This window comes from Mastacembelus armatus, chromosome 7, assembly GCF_900324485.2.
Source record: "Mastacembelus armatus chromosome 7, fMasArm1.2, whole genome shotgun sequence".
NCBI classification, from domain to species: domain Eukaryota; kingdom Metazoa; phylum Chordata; class Actinopteri; order Synbranchiformes; family Mastacembelidae; genus Mastacembelus; species Mastacembelus armatus.
Genome location: NC_046639.1, coordinates 13,131,197 through 13,147,306, shown reverse-complemented (window position 1 = coordinate 13,147,306; position 16,110 = coordinate 13,131,197). Strand labels below are relative to the sequence as shown.

Below are 16,110 nucleotides of genomic sequence, written 5' to 3'. Positions count from 1 at the left end.
GCATGTTGCAAATTTTATGAAACTGGTCCCAATACACAGCTGGATTAATATTCTTATACTATTAAATACACAATGCGTTTAGACTACCGCAGTTTAGGTTTATTAAGGTACAATGATATTACACTTCTGTTGTTCAATTTTTTTATCTCATTCACTTCAAATGATGCCTTCATGACAAATGAAAATATGTTTTCTGTTTCTGTTGTGACCTCCTGGCTGTCTCCAGCAGACTCATAAGTCAGTTTTGAGTAACTTTGATCTAAAAATCTGTACACCAGAGACACTAATTTTGGAAAAAGATTAATGATTATTGTTACACAACTAGACCATCAACTGTATCACTCTCATAATGTACAGTGATGGTCACTTTGGAAACAAGGCTATTTATTATCAGAACTATGTCAACTTTTTCTTTTGTCCAGGTAAATTTCACTGGACAGAAAGCTAATGTGGTCATAGCTGGTTAATGTTAAAAATAATGTGATTCCATTAACAGGCTGTAGCAGTAAAACTCAAATCATATGTTTGTATTCTTCTTTCAATTATCCCTTAGTACACAGACACCTAGTAGTAACAGCCATATAAATAAAGAAATGCATGTGTTGTATCTATTTATCTAGATAAATAGGAATGGGTACACATACCATAACACAATGTATAGATGTCCGGGATACACACGCGCACTCACACACACACACACACACGCATGCACACAGAACAGTTCTTCCAGATCCAAATGTGCATACAAGATGGAAAAGAAAGAGAGCGAGTGTTGAGCAAGCCCTCATCGATCTGTTCGAGAGAGGAAAAGAATGGACAGCGCCTGGCTGCATCTTTATCCCAGCAGACTCCTCCTCTCTTTCTTTCTGTCTGCCTGCCTACCAGCTGATGCTGACTGGAGGTGAAGCAGTTTTTTCTCTCCCTTCGTCATCCCGAAGAAGCGTAGGTGGTTGTGGATTTTGACACTTACTATTAGTCGACTTGGCGATGACAGCGGACAGAAACTGCGAAATAAACCAAAACCGAGAGAGAAAACGGACTGAAACCAACACTGCGCACAGTAACGCAGAGAGAAACACAACTTCCAACGGCTGTGTCCTCGGGGCGGTCTGCGTGGTGCTCTGAATCACTTGGCACCGGAACGGTAAGGTGTTGCACAGCCTCCATTAACAATACAATAAGTAGTATATAGATAACGCATGTCTTACCTGTAGCCTACACATAGATATGTATATGTATGTGTATCTATTTTGGACCACACCAGTGCGCGCTGAGACAGAACGCGCCTCTGTCTGCCCGCAGTGTGTACCTGTGTTTATGTTGAGCTCCTTCAGCTGAAAATCTGCCATAACGAACTGTATGAGCGCGAGCACGTACGTGCGTGACGTAATTCTGTTTTATGGTGCATTCAGGTGTTTGTGTTTATAGTTGCTTTGTGATGTGATAGGTTTAAGTGACAGGTTGCATGACAAAGAAAGGGGGAAGTTTGACGCATTCAGGTCTGTTTATTCCAAACACTTGCTCTGATTAAATTTCCACCCACTATCGGGTGTGTGTGTGTGTGGTTCATTTTGGAGTCTTCTGTAGTGTCAGATCGTGGAGGTTTTGTTTATGCCATTTCTTTCAACAGTTTTCCCTAGTATATCCACTCGAGTGTGTCAGTGAGTCTGCTGTTACTATTCCAATACTTTGCAGAAGATTTATGTGGAATTGTGTAAAAACAAACAAAAAAACAAACAAAAAAAACCAAATGTGGGCCCAGGGCTGAAAGATTACGCACCCATTAGAAAACGTTTTCTGTGTACTATGTTTAAAATGGCTTTCACTGGCCTTTAACAGATTTGAAGAAATGAAAGCATGACTAGAGATTTCTACAACATGTGCACATCTTTGTTATGTCTTAAATATATTGCAGGAATTTCTTATACATCTGTGGACAAATGACATGATTTGATTTAGAAAATAGAGACTAAACTTGTAATTTTCTATGTGAGGGGTACAAATTAAGAGTAAACTGCTACAAAAATTGTGAATGAGCTGTTTGTCCAAACAATTCCACTTCTGTCCTCATTTGTTCTACAAATTACATACTGAGCTTTTCTACAATTTTTTCTACAAGAAACCTCTACAGACCTATACAGTTTCATTGACAGCAAAAAAGCACACTGTTTTATCAAACAACATTAAGGTCCATTTACTTTCAGTTATACAACTTGGCCGTCATTGGCAGATGAAATTTACTCAGTTGTTGTTAAACTCGATATTCAAGCATCGCACAATTCTGAGCACAGGTGAGATCTCTTGTCCGTTAGATCTTGATGTTCTGATGGTCTGTATTTATTTTTCATTCAACTAGTGAGCATCCTGAGCTGTTATCCCTCTAATGATAAATGCAGTCACACAGAATGAAGTGTATTTGTGAAAAGTGTTGTGATGAATATTTTCCAGTAATGGCCAAAGCAAATATGTTCACACTAATCCTACCAAATAAAACATACAGTAAACTGCTACGCACATAAGATATTTGTTGACAAAGAACTTAACAACAGAACAGTCACCTGATGCAGGATACTTAAAACAGTTTTATTGGGAGCTTATGATTTGAGTCAGTAAATATAACCAGGTTCAGTTTTGGAGTTTTGACTTATCGGCCATACCTGTTTATGATGTACAGTTAGTATTTTACTTGCCTCTGCCATGTCCCTCCCTTAGTACATTGTTATCTGCAAGAGTGATAGATGAGTGTGTGACAGCATCAATCAATGAAAGCAGATTATATGAACATCAGATGTTTTTTATAATATATTATCAGCTCAGAAATGACTTCAGCCTTGTTTGTGTTCTACAGAGAAATTCTGTCCTTTTGGATGACAGTGAGTAAACTGAAAAGTTTGAAAATAATCAGACAGCGTTTTCCTTCACAGTTTACCTGAACTGTGTGGACTTAACTGTTTGTATTATGTATTTCCTCTGCCGTGGTGCTCTCAGCCTGTTCAGCTACTTGCTGATCTCTTGTGTGTACATATATAGTTATCACTATTTAACTTAAAAAAAAAAAAGCAGTAGAAAAAAAACCAAAACATTTTGTTGTGCTCTACCAAACACACCTTACACCAGCACCCCTTATTTATTTAAACACACACAAACACGCACACACACAAGGACACCTGCAAAAAAATGTAACCTGTTTTAACAGTCTTTTAACAGACCTCAGTATGACATCATCCAGCAAGTTGCCAGTAGCCAATCAGATGCATGCGCATTCCTGGTAAATTACTGGGTACCGTGAATATGTATCTACTCTACCCTGTGCTTGCCATGATATTATGAACACTTTAGAGTATTGTGGCATTTGAAAACCATAAATAATTTACTCAAACTGGACTTCCTGGATCACATTTAACTGTATCAACGGTACCAGAAATAACACACCCCACCAATGCATTACTGTTGTTTGTAAGATTATATACCAACAATATAGCATTTCGCTTCCTATGACACTTTTGAACTTATGGTCAATTAAAAAAATGTAGCAGAACCTAAAATATCTCCATGTCCCCATTTTTTCCACCATTTACAAACTTGACCTCTAATTGATACTGATTTAAGGAACATCACTTAACATTTATCAAATTTCATGTCTTGCAGGAGATATAAAATCTTTATACAACACATTTTCATATGCTGTAGTCCTCACCAAGATCTAAAACACAGACAATGATGTGTAAAATATATGGCATTCTCTATTAATGCAGGGCTATTTTCAGCCTGGACACCTCTGTGAAATTTTAATTTGTTTTTTCTTCAGTCAAACATTATTTGTATTATTTATTATTTGTATAAAAAATTTCCCTTCTCACCCCTATGGATGGTGTGTGTGTCTTCCTCAATCTCGGGTCCTCTACCAGATGCCTGGGAGTTTGAGGGTTCTTCGCAGTATCTTAGGTGTTCCTTAGCACTGCGCTCTTCTGGACTGAGAACTCTGATGTTGTTCCTGGGATCTGTTGGAGCCACTCTCCCAGTTTGGGGGTCACAGCCTCGAGGGTGCCGATTACCACGGGGACCACTGTTCCCTTCACCTTCCACATCTTTTCTAGCTCTTCTTTAAGCCCTTGGTATTTCTCCAGCTTCTCATGTTCCTTCTTTCTGATTTTGCTGTCACTTGGGATTGCTACATCTACCGCTACGGCTTTCTTCTGCTGTTTGTCCACCACTACTATGTCCGGTTGGTTAGCCATCACCTGTTTGTCGGTCTGTATCTGGAAGTCCCACAGGATCTTAGCTCGGTCATTCTCCCTCACCTTTGGAGGTGTGTCCCATTTTGACCTTGGGACCTCCAGCCCATATTCGGCACAGATGTTCCTGTACACTATGCCGGCCACTTGGTTATGGCGTTCCATGTACGCTCTGCCTGCTAGCATCTTACAACCTGCTGTTATGTGCTGGATTGTCTCAGGTGCATCTTTGCACAGCCTGCACCTGGGGTCCTGCCTGGTGTGGTAGACCCCGGCCTCTATCGATCTTGTGCTCAGGGCCTGTTCTTGTGCCGCTATGATCAGTGCCTCTGTGCTGTCTTTCAGTCCAGCTTTTTCCAGCCACCGGTAGGACTTTTCGATATCAGCCACTTCTTGTATCTGTTTTAGATATCAGCCACTTCTTGTATATATATATGTATATATATATATATATGTGTGTGTGTGTATATCATGTACATCATACATGAATCAGAGAAGACCGATTCATTCATTTGAGTAACAGAAATATCATCTGAGTTTGTGAACAATGAAATAATGCCACTTCAGGCTCTAAGTATATATATACAGTGGGTACGGAAAGTATTCAGACCCCTTTGGGTTTTTCACTCTTTGTGCCATTGCAGCCATTTGCCAAAATCAAAAAAGTTCATTTTATTTCTCATTAATGTACACTCAGCACCCCATCTTGACAGAAAAAAACAGAAATGTAGAAATTTTTGCAAATTTATTCAAAAAGAAAAACTGAAATATCACATGGTCATAAGTATTCAGACCCTGTGCTCAGTATTGAGTAGAAGCACCCTTTTGAGCTAGTACAGCCATGAGTCTTCTTGGGAATGATGCAACAAGTTTTTCACTCCTGGATTTGGGGATCCTCTGCCATTCTTCCTTGCAGATCCTCTCCAGTTCTGTCAGGTTGGATGGTGAACGTTGGTGGACAGCCATTTTCAGGTCTCTCCAGAAATGCTCAATAGGGTTTAGGTCAGGGCTCTGGCTGGGCCAGTCAAGAACGGTCACAGAGTTGTTCCGAAGCCACTCCTTTGTTATTTTAGATGTGTGCTTAGGGTCATTGTCCTGTTGAAAGGTGAACCTTCGGCCCAGTCTGAGGTCCTGAGCACTCTGGAAGAGGTTTTCTTCCGGGATATCTCTGTACTTGGCCGCATTCATCTTTCCTTCAATTGCAACCAGTCGTCCTGTCCCTGCAGCTGAAAAACACCCCCACAACATGATGCTCCCACCACCATGTTTCACTGTAGGGATTGTATTGGGCAGGTGACGAGCAGTGCCTGGTTTTCTCCACACATACTGCTTAGAATTAACGCCAAAAAGTTCAATCTTGGTCTCATCAGACCAGAGAATCTTATTTCTCATGGTCTGGGAGTCCTTCATGTGTTTTTTGGCAAACTCTATGCGGGCTTTCATGTGTCTTGCACTGAGGAGAGGCTTCTGTCGGGCCAGTCTGCCATAAAGCCCCGACTGGTGGAGGGCTGCAGTGATAGTTGACTTTGTGGAACTTTCTCCCATCTCCCTACTGCATCTCTGGAGCTCAGCCACAGTGATCTTTGGGTTCTTCTTTATCTCTCTCACCAAGGCTCTTCTCCCACGATTGCTCAGTTTGGCTGGACAGCCAGGTCTAGGAAGAGTTCTGGTCGTCCCAAACTTTTTCCATTTGAGGATTATGGAGGCCAAGTCCAATCAGTTTAATTAAACACAGCTGGACTCCAATGAAGGAGCAGAACCATCTCAAGGAGGATCAGAAGAAATGGACAGCATGTGAGTTAAATATGAGTGTCACTGCAAAGGGTCTGAATACTTATGACCATGTGATATTTCAGTTTTTCTTTTTTAATAAATTTGCAAAAATTTTTACATTTCTGTTTTTTTCTGTCAAGAGGGGGTGTTGAGTGTACATTAATGAGAAATAAAATGAACTTTTTTGATTTTGGCCAATGGCTGCAATGACACAGAGTGAAAAATTTAAAGGGGTCTGAATACTTTCCGTACCCACTGTATATATATATATATATATGTATTCAGCTACATTTGAATTATTAGATTTTTGTGTGAAATAGCTCCTGACATAATATCAGAATATAGTTAAAATGCTACTGAGCTAATAGTTTTGCATTTCAATTATATATGCTACCTCTGCTGTAGTATGAGGTGAGAATAGGTTCAGGATCAGCAACAGTTAAAAACTAGAATTTGAATGTTTGAAAATACATTTTGAATGTGAAAATTGTGGTTTCAAAACTGAAAGCTGTTATTCAAACCTTTGAAAATAAAATGTGAATATCTGAAAAAAAATGCTTCATTCTTTTCAGTGTTACAAATCAGTCTCTTTAAGTTTTAAAACCTGCTTTGTAAACACTCAGCTCTGTCCTTTCAAACATTTAACTCACTTTTTTCAGACATTCAGCAGTTTCAAATCTGCTCATTTTGACCCTCTTAGCAGGCAAAAATGATCTTAAACTTCAAAACAAAAGGTCCACACATACAGAATGTATTTTCAAACATTCAAATCCTAGTTTTCAGTGTTGCTGATCCTGAACCTATTCACACCTCATACTGTAGCAGACTTCCTGTGACTCCGTGTTACAAGATTTGTCATGATTCCCCTTTTTGGACTTCCTTCTGGGGACCTTTACTGTGACAAGACTTCCCCTTTTCTCTGCTCTGGTCCCCGGCAGCTTCACACTATTTACTAGATTGAGTTCACCTGTGTCTCATCACCTTTTATGTTCTCCCTATATATACTTCCCTCTTTCCTTTGTTCTTTGCTGAAGCATTAGATAGCTAACTAGTTGATGACTGTTAGTTTGCGTAAGCCTAGCATTAGTAATTAATACCGGTTTGTGTGGTATGCGACCGTCTCATTCGGTGTTTTCTAGATACCCATCTCATTCGGTGACTTTCAGTTCTTCCCGTTTCATTTGGATTAGTGCTTTTTGTGTTTTTTTTCCTGCCCTGGTGATCCCAGGAGTAAAAAAGCCTTTTGGTTTTGCATTTGGGTCCTACCGCCTCTCCTTCTCTCCAGCTCCCCGCACCAACACATGACAGGATTCAGGAAAAAAGCACCCAAAACAACAGAATAAAGAAAAAAAGAGCATGGATGCTCAAAATCCCTAGGTTGACTTAAGCCAACACAGGGACTGTTAATCATGCCTACACTGTAGCACCATAAAAGCTGATAGAAATGCCACACATCATGCATGAATCAGAGAAGACCGATTCATTCATTTGAGTAACAGAAATGTCATCTGAGATTGTGAACAATGAAATAATGTCAAAATGAAACAAAGTTACTGTTACTGGCTGGTCTAATGTCTAGGATCTTGTTGCATCCTCTAGGATGTATTCACATTACTGTAGAACATTGAAACATACATTGAATAATCAGGAAATTTTCTTAACGCTTGTCAACATTTAGGTAGTATCATAACTTTTACAATTATTTTAGGGATCATAACGTCATAACCTAGAGATGCTCTCATTAGTGCTGCTTTGTCTTCTCACACATAGTTGAAGTGGTACAGCAGCCCACCCAGACTGGCACTGCAGCCTTACATGGACATACACTTCAGGCTCTAAGTTTAACTGCTTATTCATCAAAGCCTAGGCAGCCAAGACATGCACACACATTGTGCTGCAGCTACAGCAGAGATTGAACCTAGAAAACAAAATGTAGTGCCAGAATAAAGAGTTTGGATGTAAAGAGGAAAGGAGAAAGGAAAGGGAATAAAAAATGGAGTAGAGATTAGGAAGGGGGACTTGAAGATCAAAGGAGATATTATAACACATTTACAGGTTGATTCACAGCGTCCACCAAGGAGCTTGTGTGTTTTCATAATCGTATCTGATGTTTATGTTCTTCAGTATAGTCTGGCACTAAGGGGCACAGTGTTCTCAAGGATGTTGGTGAGGAGTATCTGGGAGAAAGGTTCCTTAGGACACTAGGTGTGAGGAAGGGACAAGTATAAGAGAGCACGCCCAGGATGGAGGGTTAACTGCCGAATGGGAATATAGAGTTTTAGAATATAGCCTTATCAGGTAATCACTTTGTAGTACAATAGGGAAGTACAGACTTAATTATCTGATTATGTGAATGATTATTTGCATTTACTTGCATGTCTGTATAAGTAGAGGCCTCAGCCTAGTAGGAGCTGGGCAACAACTGAGCAACTGGGGAAAACTCTGATTGATTGTGTTCTATTCTGTTTCGCTGCTTTCTTGCAAGAAATAGATTCAGAAAAAGACAGTCGGCCTGCACTCTCTTTATCGCTTATCCAACGGTTTTTGCCACAACAATCAGCCACATACATCAGCCTCAATCCATCCATGAATAAACTTATTATATATAACTTGTTATCTTATTTTGGTCCCACCCTCTCTTATCTTATCCTATCTTACCTTATCCATCCATTTGCTTCTGCTTATCTAATTTGCCTGTCTTCTAGTTCTCCTGGGGAAAGTCAAGATCTTAATAGGCCAGACAGAAAATACCTATGTGACCTTAGGGTCCTCTCTCATTTGGCTCTTCTGCAAATGCCTCTATATGAGCCATCTTACCACCTGAACTGGTTCCTTTTGATGTAAAGCAGTGCTACTGTGATCTCTTGCAGCAGTACCACATCATTTGCAAAAAGCACAGATGCAATACAGCAGTGTGGTGCAGTGAATACTGACTAGCATACCAAATGTGCTACAGACCAGCATGGTTACAGCCCTCCAAACTGCAAACCACGTTAATTTTGTTCAGCAATTCAAATATATCTCATGTTGTGGCATTGTCTCTCTTTACAGATGCTTCAAGGAGGTGGGAATCTCCAACTTTTTACGCTGCAAAAAGCACCTTTAAATTTAAATGAAATCATTTTAGATATGAGCTTTCCTTTGCTTCAAACAAGAAAATCTACCAGCACGTAGGAAGTGATTTTTATGGAGCCACAGCAGTGATAGTTAAACTTTGGCATTAAAAGAAATATTAATAGCCCACTGAAAAAAATACTTCTCAGTTTTTATTAATTAAAGTTTTTTTCCATGCCAATGTTTTTTTTTTTTAGTAAGAATCTTCAGATTTTCAATTTTTTTGTTTTTTTTTTTGGTTTTTTTGGGGGTTTTTTTTTGGGGAGGTTTTGGCATCAGAGTTTAACTGTCAGTGTTCTGGCTCCATAGATTTTCACCTGATACAGTTTGTTAAAATAACTCAGTATGTCCAGCTACAGAAATTCTGGAAGATCTAGTTACTGAAAATACAATTAATCTAATGACTTCAACCAGACTATCTTTCCTCAGTATGTCTAACAAAAAGCAATGGGAGACATACAGTAAGCAACAGCTGTCTGCTTTTCAGTTGATTGTCAGTGCTGGTAAAAAGTGGTGGCACATTTGTTAGTTGTAGTTTATGAAAAAGGCTGTTCAGATTTTTGCAGTTATCTGTATAATGTTGTAAGGGGCATCAAACTGCGAGTTCCACAGCAATCAAAACAACAGTGACTCTTCTCCACAGAAATTACCCAGCTGATCCCCTTTCATCCATGTAAGAATCTCCAGGTCAACTTTGGTTCATATCAGATCCCAGGTTTCATCGAATCAACTTAGTTGTTCTAAATCAGGAGGCTCAATATAAATACAGTAAGTGACCCATCTTTTAATTGTTGACTGTGGACAGACCTGCATCCTTTAAATATGAAAACTATTGTTTTTTGCTGGTTCAATATGTCCATTTTGTGCTCTTCTTTATAATTATTGCTGATAAAAAGTGACGTACTGTTTCTCACCTTCTCTTCTCACTGTATTAACACTCAAAAATATTGAGGTCATTTACCCCTCTCACACACACATTGACACTAATGTATTTTTCACATGGCAATGTGTTAATAGACAATGCTGTGAGTTTTTCACTTCATGTTTTTTGCACCTTTTAAGTTTTCCCCATTCACTTTGCCCGGTTTTCCCTATTTACTAGCTTCTCTTCTACCTATTTGTCACTCTGTATCATGCTTCCTCCTTCCTTTCTTACTCTCTTTTTGCTGCTTGATCCTCCTTATACTTTTCCATTTATTAATTTCTTTCTTCCCTTCCCCCTTTCCTTCTATCTACCTATCTTTTTTCCCTTAATTCCTCCCTAATCTCTATATGTCCTTTCTGCTGTATTTATCTACCTTACAATTGTTTAAAGTGTCCTTTGTTTACATTTATTAGCATAGCAGTGAATAGTGGTACATTGTTACATTGTAAAATACTTTTTCTGACTTTAACCAATTAACCGCAATCTTATTTCTTATTTCGTTCCCTATTAGTGGGTGAACAATCCAACACTTGGTGAATTCTGCTTCACAATGATAGGAAGAGCCGACATCGAAGGATCCAATAGATAGTGCCTAAGATAGATAGTGGGTCATTACCCATTACTTATATTAATTATTATTAAATAATAAATATTTATATAAATTATAATGTGTTTACCTGTAATGCTGCTGAAGAATGCTGTATCAATAATTTTGCCAGAACTTTTGATACATCGTTGTCATGTGATTTTGTGTTGGTGGTGAATATACAAGTTTCCTCTGTTTTATGTAAGTCTTTATGTAAGAGAACAGAAATAGCCTAGATACATTATGAACATAAAATGTTATTTTCTGCTTAATTAATTAAAAAATGCACTGCTGATCTGATTATTGGTGTATTTTTGAGGGAAGTGAGACATGAAGCAATTGGCTTATGCTAACAAACCTATAATTATCAAGGAGCTGTGTATAGTTGATACAAATTTAAAATTTTGAAAGGCATGCATGTTAATTTTGATTTCCAATTGAGCACTACACATCAAATACTTAAAGAGTAACTTAACACCAGGTTGAAAAACAGTGTTTTGCTGCCCTCTATAATCATGGCCTGGGGTTAGAGTTACAGTAATGCGGCTTGACTTGATTCGACTCAAGTCGGTTTTTTGGGTTTTCGATTAGAGGATACTACCTGGTAGCTGGTACTTTTTTACTACCTGCTCAACCGAGGTTCCAAGTGAGCCGAGCCGAAAATGTCACGTCAACAGACTGTGGGCCACTAATTGGCCAGGGACTGACGCCACTAGAGGAGTCATGAGCTCAACGTTTGGCCACGTCTGACACAAGAATCAAACCCGCCATTTATGAAATTGACAACAGTGACCAATGGTTTGTCCATTTTTGTAGTCTTTAGTGAAGTAAATGGCCGTGGTCATACGACCGTGGTCCTACGAGAAAGTGTTGTTGCAAGGCAGTTTTGTGCTGCCTTGCTATGATGACCCTGCCCACATTAAGGTGGCACTCAGTTGTAATGGAAAATGACCAAAACCGAGTCCAGTCGAGTAGAGTAGAGCCAAGTAGTGCTAAAACTGTATAATGGAAAAGGAGCATTAGTCACTCGACAGATCTCCATATCACTGCAGCAAAGTGACAAGTAAAACCACTGGGGATGGGCAAAAACAAGCTTTTTAGTCTGTGTTGAGTTTAATTTGTGCCTTCATTCAAATTTACAATTAAAAAATGACATTGTAATCAGTGTTGCTTCTTTGTTCACAATAATTCTGCTGTGTTATTACACACATACCTCAATTTAACCACATTTTTTCCTTCTTTCAGGTGGCTGTTAAGCTCCCTCCACTCACTCTTGTTCAGAGATGGAGTTCTCAGATGACTTTCTGATTGCTGAACTGCACCACCTGCAGCTCGACAATGATTCACTCTTCCAGAACAACTTCAGCGGTGTTTACAACGAGACGGATGCCTTACTGCCAACGGGGGTGAAGGTCACTATTGTGGTCGTCTACATGATTGTCTGCATCATTGGTCTGGTGGGAAACTTCCTGGTCATGTATGTCATCATAAGGTAAGAGCAACATGAGCTTCTGCAGTTAAAGGCAAACTGCAAAAAAAGTGACTTAACTATAAGTTTAACTAGTTTTCAAAATAAATTGAATGTAGGAATGAAGGTCACAGTCTTACAAAATAGAATGCTTTGCATAACAATTTATAGTCTTTGTACTTAAATATTTTTTAAGACCTTTAAAGGTCATTCATTCCTCTAGACAATCATAATACAACCACTGTTGGCATAGCAATCCAAACTGAAAGAATGAAATTATTTAAATAATACATCTATAATATGGGACAGCAAGAAGGTCCTGGGTTCGCAACCCGGCCTTTCTGTGTGGAGTTTGCATGTTCTCCCCGTGCTGGTGTGGGTTTACTACGGGGAACTCAGGTTTCCTCCCACAGTCCAAAAACATGCATGTTAGGTTGATTGGTCACTCTAAATTGCCCATAGGAGTGAGTGTGAGTGTGTCTGGTTGTTTGTTTTTGTGTGTCTATATGTGGCCTTGTGATGGACAGGTGACCTGTCCAGGGTGTACCCCTGCCTTCCACCTGAAAGAGATCCCTGTGACCCTGGTTAAGGAATAAGCGGGTATAGAAAATGGGTGGATGGATCTATAATAGGCCAGTCTAAATATATAAAAGGACAATTAGATCTTTTTAGCCACTGAGGATATGAAAATTATGTTTTATTCAAGTCACAGCTGCTCTTTTCCATGCCATCTGTCAGAGTTCAATCACTCGATGCAATGCTGGTGCTGAAGTCCATAAATCCATGCATTGATTGAAAGAAAATGATTGTGTCAACCTTTATAGTTATATAAGTCATTTGTTAAATGAAATCGCTCAGATTTTCTGCTTTTCTCTGTATCTATGTAAACTGAAGATCATTGTACTCTGGGAACCTCAGGGCATGGCAGGCAACTGTCTGGTCTTGTATGAGACATGTGCCCATGCCTGTGTGTGTGTGTGTGTGTGTAGAATTCTCCTGTGGATTTGACTGAAACAAGTGCAAGTAGACACATGGGTGTTATGTGAGTTAGAGTTCTATGGTCATAGTTGGCCTGATAGGCTTCTGCTGTCTTATATATAAAAGGCTATATTGAACCAGGAGACTGTATATGTCTAAGTGTGTATCTGTATATGTGGCTTTGTTATTGTTGGGATGCTTTGCAGTATTTATATTTATTTATATTTTTGCAGTATTTTTGCTCTGTTTGCTCTGTATTAAGACTTGAGATCTGTAGACCTAAAGATGCAATGTGTAAAATGTGAAAGATACAGCTGCATTTAGTAGTGAGATTGCAGAATGCAACCTTCTAAGCACCCCACCCTCAACATCCACCCCCACCCACAGGCACAAGGGACAGTACAGTGGCCGTCACGTTTAAGACAAAATGTTATCCTATCCTATCCTCTAAAGCCATTGTTTTTCATTTGTCAGTTCTGAACTACTGTATAAACATGGCGGTGCAACATGGCTGCCTCCGTGAAAGAAGATCCACTCCCTAAGTAGATTTAAAAAGCTCAGTTTGAGATTAAGAAATGCAATGGTTGGTATTTTCAGGTTATTACACATTAATGACAACATATTTATGAATACTATGTCCCATTTCTACTAATAGATTGTTCTAATTACACATTGAACCCTTAAAACATATATTACATGAAGCAGGTTGTGTAAACCATGATGGACAGCTCTGCAACAGAAAAACACAAACATATACACACAGGTGCTGAATTACCTCTGTAGACACGTCACCTACTTGCTTGGTAGTGTCATCTCTCAGCCATTGCCCTCAATAAAAATGACCAGCCCCCGACAGCATGCCCTCATCAAGGGTATCAGAAGGCAGCAGCCTTGTCATTTAACTGGGTCAGGTTGGATGAAATTGGCCACCGTGTGCAATCAGCAACACAAGCACATCACCAAAAGAGGCAGAGTGCTGTCCAGGTCCTGCCTTCATTAGCCTCTAATCCCCAAAAGGGGATTTTTTTGTGATTGTATTGGGTACTTTTTCACACACAGCTCCGGAGGTTTTGTGAGAAGTTTAATGTCAAATGGAAAAAAAAACAAAGAGCAAGATAATTTGATCTGTGAGTGCAGAGCCACATGCAGGTCTGAACTCCAGGTGAATACACATACTGGCGTGTCCAACAATATTTTTCTATTTTGGTGAGCACTGGCACATATTAATTGTAGCCAGGTGGGAGGAATGCATTATAAGCAGCTGAACTTGAGGTGGACTTTAGTAATGGCCAATCAAACTACCTCCTCTTGTCTTTTAATGCACTGTAGGAAACCTGACTTTAATTGATGCCACTGATGTTGTGACATGAAAATATATGAACCAGCAATAAAAGATTATTTTCCCGCATCTTCTTCTCTTAGCAATGATGTGCTCTATTCCTTAATTGGGATGCGAACAGTATTATATACAGTGGGTACGGAAAGTATTCAGACCCCTTTAAATTTTTCACTCCTTGTGTCATTGCAGCCATTTGCCAAAATCAAAAAAGCTAATTTTATTTCTCATTAATGTACACTCAGCACCCCATCTTGACAGAAAAAAAAAACCCAGAAATGTAGAAATTTTTGCAAATTTATTAAAAAAGAAAAACTGAAATATCACATTGTCATAAGTATTCAGAACTTGTGCTCAGTATTGAGAAGAAGCACCCTTTTGAGCTAGTACAGCCATGAGTCTTCTTGGGAATGATGCAACAAGTTTTTCACTCCTGGATTTGGGGATCCTCTGCCATTCTTCCTTGCAGATCCTCTCCAGTTCTGTCAGGGTGGATGGTGAACGTTGGTGGACAGCCATTTTCAGGTCTCTCCAGAGAAGCTCAATTGGGTTTAGGTCAGGGCTCTGGTGGGGCAGTCAAGAATGGTCACTGAGTTATTCCGAAGCCACTCCTTTGTTATTTTAGCTGTGTGCTTAGGGTCATTGTCCTGTTGAAAGGTGAACCTTCGGCCCAGTCTGAGGTCCTGAGCACTCTGGAAGAGGTTTTCTTCCAGGATATCTCTGTACTTGGCCGCATTCATCTTTCCTTCAATTGCAACCAGTCGTCCTGTCCCTGCAGCTGAAAAACACCCCCACAACATGATGCTCCCACCACCATGTTTCACTGTAGGGATTGTATTGGGCAGGGGATGAGCAGTGCCTGGTTTTCTCCACACATACCGCTTAGAATTAACGCCAAAAAGTTCAATCTTGGTCTCATCAGACCAGAGAATCTTATTTCTCATAGTCTGGGAGTCCTTCATGTGTTTTTTGGCAAACTCTATGCGGACTTTCATGTGTCTTGCACTGAGGAGAGGCTTCCGTCGGGCCACTCTGCCATAAAACCCCGACTGGTGGAGGGCTGCAGTGATAGTTGACTTTGTGGAACTTTCTCCCATCTCCCTACTGCATATCTGGATCTCAGCCACAGTGATCTTTGGGTTCTTCTTTACCTCTCTCCCCAAGGCTCTTCTCCCACGATTGCTCAGTTTGGCTGGACAGCCAGGTCTAGGAAGTTCTGGTCGTCCCAAACTTTTTCCATTTGAGGATTATGGAGGCCACTGTGCTCTTAGGAACCTTGAGTGCTGCAGAAATTTTTTTGTAACCTTGGCCAGATCTGTGCCTTGCCACAATTCTGTCTCTGAGCTCCTTGGGCTGTTCCTTCGACCTCATGATTCTCATTTGCTCTGACATGCACTGTGAGCTGTAAGGTCTTATATAGACAGGTGTGTGCCTTTCCTAATCAAGTCCAATGAGTTTAATTAAACACAGCTGGACTCCAATGAAGGAGCAGAACCATCTCAAGGAGGATCAGAAGAAATGGACAGCATGTGAGTGTCACTGCAAAGGGTCTGAATAATTATGACCATGTGATGTTTTTCTTTTTTAATAAATTTGCATCATTCCCAAGAAGACTCATGGCTGTACTAGCTCAAAAGGGTGCTTCTACTCAATACTGAGCACAAGGTCTGAATACTTATGACAATGTGATATTTC

The 16,110-nt window shown here is 39.8% G+C and overlaps 1 protein-coding gene across 3 annotated transcripts in view; it reads left to right on the top strand.

The window, feature by feature from the left end:
* Window positions 1-886: 886 nt before the first annotated feature.
* Window positions 887-16,110, top strand: part of LOC113145914 (nociceptin receptor-like) — a 72,583-nt gene continuing 57,359 nt past the window's right edge. For 2 of the 3 annotated variants that reach the window (XM_026333065.2, XM_026333064.2), the window contains exons 1-2: window positions 887-1,144; window positions 11,879-12,125. In XM_026333065.2, the coding sequence (XP_026188850.1) occupies window positions 11,917-12,125 (209 nt within the window). In that variant the 5' untranslated portion in view covers window positions 887-1,144; window positions 11,879-11,916. Of the gene's footprint in view, window positions 1,145-9,765; window positions 9,893-11,878; window positions 12,126-16,110 lie in introns of those variants that run through there. The other variant, XR_003297284.2, reaches the window with a different exon arrangement.